The sequence below is a fragment of the Ostrinia nubilalis genome, chromosome 20 (assembly GCF_963855985.1).
Source record: "Ostrinia nubilalis chromosome 20, ilOstNubi1.1, whole genome shotgun sequence".
NCBI classification, from domain to species: Eukaryota; Metazoa; Arthropoda; class Insecta; order Lepidoptera; family Crambidae; genus Ostrinia; species Ostrinia nubilalis.
In genome coordinates, this window is record NC_087107.1 from 8,791,746 (window position 1) to 8,803,636 (window position 11,891).

General features: G+C 37.9%; 1 protein-coding gene across 1 annotated transcript; it reads left to right on the plus strand.

Moving 5' to 3' along the window:
- The first annotated feature begins 359 nt into the window (after positions 1-359).
- Positions 360-1,928, plus strand: LOC135081761 (uncharacterized). The gene has a single exon (XM_063976552.1). It carries the CDS (start codon positions 364-366, stop codon positions 1,789-1,791), a length of 1,428 nt encoding a protein of 475 aa, XP_063832622.1. The 5' UTR covers positions 360-363; the 3' UTR covers positions 1,792-1,928.
- Positions 1,929-11,891: the final 9,963 nt, after the last annotated feature.

Consider the following 11,891-nt stretch of genomic DNA (forward strand, 5'->3'; position numbering starts at 1 on the left):
TGATGATATCATACCTACACGCATAACAAGAGTGTCATAGCTACTATACTTTTAGATTTAATAATATTATCCACCAATTTAAATCAAGTCCAATCGTCCAAAACTATACGTTTGTGTTTTATTCGTATTTACAATGTCAATATTATGTAGTTCGCCATAATATAGGTAAGGTATTTGAAATTGTATGCAAGGCGGCTTTTTTAAACATACAACTGTTGACTTTGCATCTTATTGACATGAAAATAAAGTTCAAAACCAATTGATGAGAGACAACCGTCTTCCACTCACAAATGAGATTGTTATTGTATGCGAGTTCAAAGATTATCGTTTAATAAGTTTAACCTCATACAGTCAGTTGACAAAATGATTCTGTTCGTGCAACGCGTTGTTTGTGTTTTCGTCACAATAGTTTTGTTGAGTGCTCAATGTTCTTCGATACGTATTAACTATGTGGAAGCAGTAGACGCAGAACCCGCAAAAGAAATAATCAAGAAAAACAATGACGATTTACACCCTGATGAACCAGAAAATCCACCACCAAATCTGCCGTTTAAAATTAAAGTACCACTAACCAATGAAGCGCGAGAGAATCTTCTGCTACGTGTATACAGTGAGGACAAACTTCAGAAACTGTTGCTGAAGACTTCACCTTCGAAGACTCGTGTGCCCAGGCAAGCGTCGCACCAGCTTTACCCGAACCTGACTCCGAGCCCGTACCAAACGCACTCCGTCCAGTATTACAACAACTCGTCGCCCAACAGCAACTCTCAGTATGGTCAGACAAACCCGTATAACCAGCAGTGGCAAAACCCTAGCACACCAAGCAATCCCACGTATCCTGGGCGTCCTAACCCATCTTACAACCCAAATACCTATGGCCCATCAGGCTTCCCGAATCCATACGTGCAGTACAACAATTCTCAAAACCCAAATGGTCCCCACCCTCAAAATTACCCATCAATACACCCGGGAAATTACACTTCAAGTCGTCCAAACTACAACCCTAGTCAGAGACCCCCGTACTATCCTCCAAATACCAAGCACCCTCAATTGAATCCAAGTTACAATCCATATTACAACTCTTCTTCGTATCACCCTAGTCAAAGACCGCCATATTACCCAGGACAAAACACTTCTCAACATCAATATAACGTTAACAATAACACTAGACCGTATGCACCTTACAATCCACCTTATAATACGCCGCATAACCCACCCTATAACACACCCCAAAACCCACCCTATAACACACCCCAAAACCCACCCTACAACACACCCCAAAATCCACCCTACAACACACCCCAAAACCCACCTTACAACTCACCACATAATCCATCATATAACCCAAGCCAAAGACCATCTTATTACCAACATAATTCTTCATCACCTTACTACCCTAACAACCACAATTTCTCGAGCAACTCCAATTACAATACCACTCCACGTCCAACATTTGGCCAATACCCAAACACGAATACCAACTACCAACAAAATTTCACATCACCTTATAATTCAAACAATAACTTTTCTAGCACCTTTTACAATACCTCTCCAAGACCCTTTGGTCAATTCCCCAACACAGACTCGAAGTATCCCTACAATCCTTACCCCAGTGGTTACAATCCAGCTGGATTCCCTGACAACAACTTCAGACCTAGTGTCCCAAGCAATAAAGAGCTTTTTGGAACCGATGACCTTTTTAAACCCATTCTCCCCAGAAACCCCCAGTTCCCTACAGGCTACGACCCTAAAACCCAAGCAGAACATTTTGCGAAATTTGGGTATAAATAGAATCTTCTCGAAACATGTTATAGCTTTACGTTTATTCTGTTCTGATTCTTGTATATGAGTCATTTGTGTGTTACTAGAACCAAAACATTTGTATCTGTTTTCATAGTATTTTATTAATTAAATGTTATATGATTAAATACTGTTTAATTTATTCATTACCTAAAATCTATGCGCCTAGGTAAATCCCTAAAAGAAAGAAGACTTGAAGTTTTGACTTTTGACCGCACGATAGAAAAAGAATAATACAAAAACATAACAACAAAGTAGGTAAATATCTTATTACTATTGAGTAATTCAACTAATTTAACTTATAATTTAATCAAACATTAAAGTAAACACATTATAAGATTAAAAACAAACGTGATACTGACAGTTTATCAAAAGCAGCGCGGGAGCACGCCTCGCGTTGATAAGTGCTAACAAAAACAAGTCGCAAAAGTTATCTATTCGCTGTTTTTTCACATGTGGCTATACAAACGGTGCAGTTGAACAGTGCAAACCAAATTGCTTTATTGTCCAAAAGTCAGAGTCTGTGAAAATAACAGTTGGCGGCTAGTCGCGAAGTTATATCCGGGGGACACACGGAACAATATTTGATCGAGCTTTTTTACTTTTATTCATACGTTGTCAAACGTTCTGTCAATTTGTACACTGTATTTGTTTTGTTTGAGTTATACAGGGTGGAAACGATAAGTGATCTCACTCGATTATTTCTAAACTATACAAGATATCAAAAAACTAGTTACTGATCCTAAAAGTGCTTCATGAGCTCTATCAAACTGTATTAATAATAGGTTACAGAATAAACTGGATCTATCCGAAAATTCAATATTTCCAGCTTCCATACATTTGGTAAAGTCACATTATTTTAAAAACTACACATGATATCGCAAAACTGATTACTGATTCTAAAAGTGCTTCACAAGCTCTATCCAATGGTATCAATAATAGGTTACAGAATAAACTGGATCTATCCAAAAGTTCAATGTTTCCTTCTTCCATACATTTAGTACTACACAGTCATGACACTCATCTCTTGACAATATTATAGCAAGTAAAGCCTAAAACCAATGTTTTCCATGAATAATTTTAAATAAGAATACAATTTACGAGTTTATTTTAAAAGTTATTATTCAATAAAAATATTACACTTCTAATATTGTGTGTCTGGCATACATTTAGTATGGAAGCTGGAAACATTGAATTTTCAGATAGATCCAGTTTATTTTGTGACCTATTATTGGTAACGTTTGAAAGAGCTCATCAAGCACTTTCAGGATCAGTAACCAGTTTTTCAATATCTTGTAGAGTTTAGAAATAATTGAGTGAGATCACTTAACGTTTCCACCCTGTATACCTGTTGCTTTGCCAGCCGTTTTTAGATTGTACATCGCTTCAGCGATCACAGGTTGATTTAGATTTAGGAAGTTTGTAAAAAAAATATTTACTCGAGAGATTTTAATGCTTTTGTTTTTGTTTACGTTCATACATTAATTTCAAGTAATTTTACAAGTTCCCAGAAACGTTTGAGCAGTCAACATTATTAAATATTACCGAATCATAACAAGATATCAAATTACTAATAATATTAATAGCCGAAGTGATGACCCGGAGATGACATCATACGAGTACTTAGTTGTGTAGAGAACAAGATAAATACGACAATAATATTTTAAGTATTTTTATTTGCTTATAAAAGTAACTAGCTTTCCGCCCACGGCTTCTCCCACGTGGAATTTTGTCTGTCACAGAAAAACTTTATCGCGCGCGACCCTGTTTCAAAAACCGGGATAAAAACTATCCTTTGTCCTTTCCCGGGACTCAAACTATTTCTATGCCAAATTTCATCAAAATCGGTTCAGTGGTTTAGGCGTGAAAGCAAGACAGACAGACAGACGGAGTTACTTTCGCATTTATAATATTACTATAGATTAAATTTATATCGAAATCAGAAGTAACTAATGCAAGTAGCTACTTACAAAACAACAAGTATGACAGGTAAGAAAAGAGCAACAATACCTCAATGGTGTCAGTGTCGGACTGTCCGACTCAACCAAGAACCAAGGATAATAAAATATTGCTTACTGTAGTAAAGACAATATCGTGCTTCAAATAGCACATTAAACCACCATTTGATTTGGCCTTATCTTAGAACTCAAGTTACTTTCAAAAATTTGAATTTTCAAAAGAAAAAGTTCGTTGCTCGGCTCGCCACCCCACCGGGCAGTGTGTATCAAACTTTATACAGACGCCACATAAAGTTGGCCTCTATCACTACGATCGGACTGAACGCTCGCTTTTAGATTTACTTTCCAATTGTACCAAAACTGTTCCAATCAATTTGCGGATAACTAATGTTGCGAACACATTATCAAGTAGGTACTCATACTAGTAAGTAGTACCTATTCAGACCAGAGGCCCTAGACCAGGGGTTCCCAAATTGGAAGACGCCTTTAAAGAGGGGCGCGGGCCATCTGTGTAGTTAAGTATTAAAAAACCTGCGACCACTGAGAGAATACATTCCAGACTGCTCGATATGACCAATAATAATCTGGACTGGAGTATGGGAGCGCGGATTTTTTTTTATGGTCGAAAGGGGGCGCGTGTCAAATAAGATAGGGCAGGGTTTCCCTGGGACAAAGTAAGGGACAGGGACAAAGTAACATTTTGTCACAGTTTTAATTTCGAAATCGCTTCATCGAAGTAGCAAAATACAAAAAACATCAGAGCGAAGAGATTTTAAAAATGGCACGATTGTAACTTTGTCCCTCTATGACAGGAGTCACAGGAGCAGCATTTTATAGAAGTTCCAATTTTTTTGCAGAGTATGGAACGACACTATATCAAAGAGCGAGTTTGCAACGAGAACGTATTGTAATGTACTGTCGACTGTTCCTTTTAAAATAAATTAAAGTAGGTGATTCGTACATCTATAAGTAGTCGCCAACAAGTTCCCCACGGCATATGCTGAGTGGAGTCCCATTGCGATGGGCATCGCTGTTGCGACATTAGAGCACTGCTCAGTTCACTTTTTATTCCCTTGTAATATTTATGTGATATTTCTCTCATTTTTTCCGTATATTTCTCTGTCCTTAACTAAGTGATGTTCATCGTAATAATAATTCTTTCTTCTTTCTATCTTTATTTCTTTCCAACAATCACAGTTCACAAAGCGTTCAAAAACGCACACAACTCCAATAGGTATACCAACGAAAGATACAAAACATCACCCAATATTTAAGTATGTCAATCCTGTCATAATTTTCCGCCATATGCACACGTCATCCCGATATGCCACGAACACTGTAAGGAATAGTGGACACGAACAAACTACAATTTCCCCACATGAATGGCCACGCTTTCTTTGATCGTAACTTTAATTTTAAAGGTATTTTCCTGTTCACTTATTCCCATTCTCATTATAAAGTAAATTGGTTTGATAAGCAAGTCGTGAATGCATAAGAAAAAAAAAAATAAAACCGACTCCAAAAAACCTACACTAAAACGTAGAAAAATAATTACTAATTACCTACTTATTTATTAGGACGAATTATTAATATTTATGTAGGTATACCATGATTGATACTTCTGGAGTCGGTGCCAAGATTATGAAACATGTAAAGTTTGCCTGCACCGACTCCAAAAGTATCAATCATGTTATACCTACATAAATATTAATAATTCGTCCTAATAAATAAGTAGGTAATTAGTAATTATTTTTCTACGTTTTAGTGTAGGTTTTTTGGAGTCGGTTTTATTTTTTTTTATAAAATTTTACTTATTTCTTGCTTTTTAGTTAACTAATTATTACCTTGATGTTACCACTGAAGGTAGGCAGTACACTGAGACCAAAAAAAATTGGTTCATAATCGGCGGAGATATTGCGTATAAAAAAGTTCATCCCCAATTTTCCACCCTTGGGGATGAAATATTTTCTTCAAATTCGCATGAAACCACCCTTTTGATAATACCTATTCAACAAAAAATAATCGTTCAAATTGGTTTATAATCGGCGGAGATATTGCGTATAAAAAAGTTCATCCCCAATTTTCCACCCTTGGGGGTTGTTTTTTTTATTATTAAATTTAAATGGGACCACCCTTGAGGTATTACCTATACGCCGAAAAAAGATTTGTTCAAATCGGTTCATAATTGGCGGAGTTATCGCGTAACAAACATAGAAAAAAAAAAAAAACAAAAAAAAAAAAACATACGGGTCGAATTGAGAACCTCCTCCTTTTTTGAAGTCGGTTGAAAACGAAAGAAACTTTGAAGATTTATGTTAGAGTTAATATGCAGAACTCTTATACTTAACTATGTAGATAGGACCGCAAAAAAATAATTTAACTGAGTGAAAGATACCTCTTTGGCTGAGTTGTACCATCTTGCTTTAACCTTTATAGCCTTAACAGTATTTTTTATGTAATGTAATACACACACACATACACTTACACTTATATACATTACACTTACACATACCTACACATACACTTACACACACACACACGCTTATACAACAAGCAACACTCACAGTTCTCTGTCGTCTTATTATCTACTTTATATTTCTTTTGTTAAATTCACATAATATCTTTTCACAGTAATGTTTAAACTTAGAAAATTGTAAGAATTCTTATACCCATATCGCGAGCCGAACCACTGACCCTTCAAAGCTCAGGTTTTTCCTATTTTGAAGGTCAGGGGAACAACAAATTTGCTTAAACACGAAGTTGTTAATTAACGTGATTAAGATTTTAAGCTGTATTAGTGTTATGGTTTGGAAATAAACTATTTATTATTATTATTATGTTTGTACGCTTTGGAGCTCACGGGTCAAAAGTGGCCCGGTCCTTTATAAGGCTTGCGTGGGGATACAGATCCAACACGTAGAGGCCGTTTTAAGCGCAAAATAATCGACAAAAGTGAAAGTGGTGCTCATGCTGGATCTAGTCTCTGACTATATCATAAGATGTAGCCAGAGACCAGCCCCAGTCTGTGCACAGGAGCTATTGCAGTTATTGGAGAATGGACTAGGGTTATGGATGAAGGATGGATGGACTGGTTACTGGGCTATGGATGGAGACTACGGGTCACCTGCCTGGTTCATAGTCTCGGACTGAAAAAATGGCAGGCGGTGACTAGCCAGTGACTAAATGGGCCCCCCCTGGCGTCATGGGTCGTATAGACCGGACTGAGGGGCAACATTGGCGTCTGCCAGCTCAGGGGTGTAGAGAGGTGTGCTGCGCTTTCTCCGAGGTTACTCGCGGCGTTATGCCCTTTAACACTTCCACCCCTGGAGCATATAGCTCTAGCGACTCCACTCTGGCCGGCCGGTTTATTATTATTATTATAATGTGACAGACTTTTGACGTTTGTTAAAGTTATAGTAAGATGGTGCAATTCAGCCTTAGTACATATTTAACACTGTTATCAGTGGGAAATTGACCGTCAAAAAAATCAAGCACAGCTAGTCAACATTTAAAAGTAGAAAAGTTGGCGACCACGAACCGTTTTAGAAATTCTTGTGGGAGAACTTAGTCCATCAGCTGTAGACGTCCTTTGATTTATATGATACGAAGGCCTATAATGTATGTACAATCAGTTAAGGAACCAAAATACATTTTCCTCATGCAGCAGTGTATTTTATTCCGACATTCCTTACAAATTGTTTCCTTCTACACCTACCCTAACCCCGAAACTTGTTCATATTTGTTACATTCAACATGTTAAGCTACGCTTAGCGATATGAAAAATACAGGCCCTTTCACGCCTGTCACTCATACTCCCGAGGGGGATGGATTTCTCAGGATTGCGTAAGTAGGTTTGGGGATAAGAAAAAAAGGGGATGATGCCGTGACGATTTGCGGTGTTTCCGAAGAGAATACTGAGTTATTGAGGAAATTAAGCGATTTGGTGCATTTCAAAGTTCGATTGAATGTAAAAGAGATAATATTTTACTAATATAACTGTTAATTATTACATTGTTAGCACTCATAACCATTAGATATGTTGTATGTTTATGGAAATGGAATGTTAGCTGACCCATGTCAACAAAATGAATCATCTGATGATTTTTTTTAACTACTTCTTCCTGTGTAGTACTAACATCATTCTGATATCTCCAATCAATTATATTATTATAGGTAATGTCTGTTCTTATGTATGCTTAGCTCTTTAAAACTACGCAACGGATTTTGATGCGGTTTTTTTAATAGATAAAGTGATTCAAGAGGATGGTTTTTACATTTTACCTGTGCGAAGAAGGGGCGGGTCGCTAGTTAGAAATACTTCTACCTGTCTTAAAATATGAACTTATCAGTGTAATTACTGCATTGATAGTAAACAAAAGATCTTCCCTTCCACCTCGAGACAAACTCACTAAGCAATCCCGTAGTGCTTCTAATTAAGACTAATCTCTGCGCAGAGCCGAGGGCCTTCCTAATGCGTTTGCTTTATTGCTCGTACGGTCCTGATGGAGACCCGATCTAACACCCGTACTCACAAACGTTACTATGAGGTCTTACAGTGCGCGTGGACGCACAGGGTGGCACACGAACCAATCATAGAGCTCTATTCAACGCTGTGCGTTCGATTTGAGCAGACATCGTTTGTTAATACGGGCGTAATGCCTGTGGTACGCGTGCTGACTACGAAGATGCTAATGCGGTGGTAAATTAAGAAAGGAACTAGTAATTGGACTGCTTTTACTCCAGTTGTTACTTTTAGGGCTTGAATCACAACTGATCATCAACTGTGATTCCTTGACTCCTTAATCCTGGGTTATTTTTCTCAGTATCTTAGACTTAAGTACGGAAACACGTCGCCTGTCATTATCGACGCATCGTAGCGCAGCGTTTTAACTTTTCTGGGCTTCCGGGAAACTTAAAATACAATTCGTTTTTATCTGTACGTAACTAGCGATCCACCCCGGCTTCGCACGGTACTACATAATATAAACCTTCCTTAAGACTGCATAAAAATCTGTTGCGTAGTTAAAGATTCAAAAAGTCTTAGGCTGAGTTGCACTACCTAATTTTGACCATAACTATAACGATAACCGGTGTTTTCTGTATGGAGTTTGACAGATTTTTGACGTTTGTCAAAGTTAAAGTAAAATAGTGCAACCCAGCCTTAAAGATCTAAGCGCATAGATAGCGATCAAAGATGTGTGCAAATTAAGGGCAAACGTAGAATGGCCATTTCCCCCGGGACTAAGGCTATAGTGTATTAATTTGCTGCCTAATCGACGTGTTGGATTCAATTAAAATTCCTTCGGGAGTTGTGGCTGCATCCTGTAATACGTCACAGCATTTGTCACTGCCCCGTTGAGGGTAGGGCTGCGAGATACAATTTTGAGCGTTAGGAATATTACTATAGTATCTAAATTCGCTTAATTATGAGTTTTAAAGTGTTAAGGCGCTGGATGCAGGCCGTCACCAACCGGCCATTGTGGAAATCATTGGGGGAGGACTATGTTCAGCAGTGGACGCCCTATGGCTGAAATGATGATAAAGTGTTCATTCGTCAGCACATCAGGCAATTTTTTTATTGTAAATACAAAGCTTCTTAGGGATTTCAAAGTTCAGATGACAGCGTTTGACACAGCACATCAGACTGTTCGGTTCTGTTGCAAATTAGCACTATTACACTGACGATAAACATCATCATCGTGATCATCATCAGGTCATCACTAAATTTACCAGAGACAAATTGAGGATTTGCCACCCTGGGCAGACAGGTTGAGGAGGCTTGATGTTTGATTATCTTTTATCTCGATAAAATCGATTAGATATTCCGTTTTTGACGACATCCGTGCGAAGTGTGGGGATGGTCCTATTGTACCCTGCCATCATATCATTAAAACAGATATAAATACCTGGGATTCATTAGTGCCAACCCTGTGTCTGGTCGGAATCGGAAATGGCGCGCGATCGCCGGAAGTCGCCTTGTGTTTGTGGCGCCATCGACGCGCTCTGCGGCCCACTTCCGGTCAGCCGCTCCGATACATTGCCACCAGTACTGCAAAGGCAAATAATTAAATTAACTTGCAATCAACATTAATTACCACAACTATTAATTAACATTTCATCAACTATCCTTTGGGGCTACTTAACCTTCATCATCAGATCATTATTAATCTTCACTGCAGAAGGACGACACTTTCTTATTTACCAGAGGCAAATGTAGGATTTGGACTATACTCCTCAAGCAGGTCAGAAGGATTGAGGAGGCTAGATGATCGGATATATTTTCTCCTTTAGACGCCTTTTACGACATCCGAAGGAAAAGTGTGGATGATCATCATAAAAACTCATAAAACTCATTTATTTTTGCAAGCAAGCTTATAAAAAGCACTTTTACACGTCCCAGTATTAACCCTACCACTGCTTCGGGACAATAAGTCAGGCATCTTCTGCTGTGCAAAACCACCTAATATGAGTAACCTTCACTGGTTGGGTATCTAACCAAACTGAAGATCCTGGCTTTAAAGAATTCCAGTGATGGGACCAAATGGGTGTAAGTAGTCCTGAACTCCTGAAAACATAACATTTGTGATTTCTTCTCAATTCAAAATCTCTAAAACTTTCCGTCAATTACATATCAACTACTTCCTAAACTAGAGCACTGTAACTATAATACCTACAAAATGGATACGAATATTTGTTCCCAAAAAGGGACTAAATAAAGGAAACATTATGGCTTCTCGCAATCCCCTCAAAAGGGACAATAGTTGACAATCTGCTAAAAGGCTTCGATATCACAATGGACCCTTTCAGTATCGCAACAGATTCTATCTCCTACACAACTAATTTGAGGGTAGGGCTTAAGAAAATAGCAAAGAAGTTGCGTGCTTATTTCTAAAAACAAAAAATCTATAAAAGCGAAAGGTACTGTATGACTGACTCACTCACTCATCACGAAATCTCAGAAACTACAAGTGCTAGGAGTCTCAAATTTTGCATAGGGGTTCCTTTTAGAACGTAGGTGCTCACAAAGACCAGATTTTGCAAAATTCAACCCCTAAGGGGGTAAAACGGGATTCAAGCGTACGAAGTTGGGGGCGGCCGCTAGTAGAATAAAGTACTTAATATTACCCAAACCTGTGTGTTTTATAAAATTGTTTACATTAATTACATTATTATTCTTATAACACATTTTACGTTGACCATAATAAAGAATCTAGACTAGTCGTACTTTAATATACCTACGAGTACATGCCTGACACACTGTTTAATAAAAAGTATTAAAATAATGGACAGACATTCAATAAAAATTTCGGTTTAACTGACAAAAAACAATTTTTTTAATTATTTATGAGTAATGTTGACAAAAAAACGTAGAATCTATGAATTTTCGTTCACAACACGGTTGACATAGAGAAGGAAATCCCTTCCGCTTACACTTCTATTATTTACACGTCTTTGATGTATCGGTATTTAAACTGATATAACCTAGATTCTATTCTATCGATGAAAATCTTGTGTCGATTACCTTTTCATTATGTAATATTAGGACACTACTGCCCGTTTTTACCATCAATCCCTAATTGTTAAGTGACCCCTGTGGTAACAAATAACAGGAATTTCGTTTACATAGGGGTCACTCAAAAATTAGGGATTGATTGTGAAAACGGGCATACAGCTCCCAACGTTTTGAGTCCCAATCAAATACTGAAGAAGTAGCCTTAATAAAGTTACGAAATATGATCTTTTTTAAACTGTAAAATCTAAAATAAGCTCAGTTTTTCCCATTGATTCATAGAAAACTACGATGTGTAGTAAACTACGATTATAAACATAAACAGAGTGATAATATGGTCAGTTTTTGTTTTATATTTATCTTCCCAGTATTTCAATATCTGCAGACACAGTATGCATTTATTATGTAGATAATATTATGTTCGTTCGTTCGTTTCAGCCTAATGACGTTCACTGCTGGACAAAGGCCTCCTCCAAGGTTTTCCACAATTAACGGTCCTGCGCTGCCCGCATCCAGGCTCTTCCCGCGGCCTTCACCAGATCGTCGGTCCACCTAGTAGGAGGCCTGCCCACGCTACGTCTTACAGCCCGTGGTCGCCACTCGAGAACTTTTCTGCCCCAACG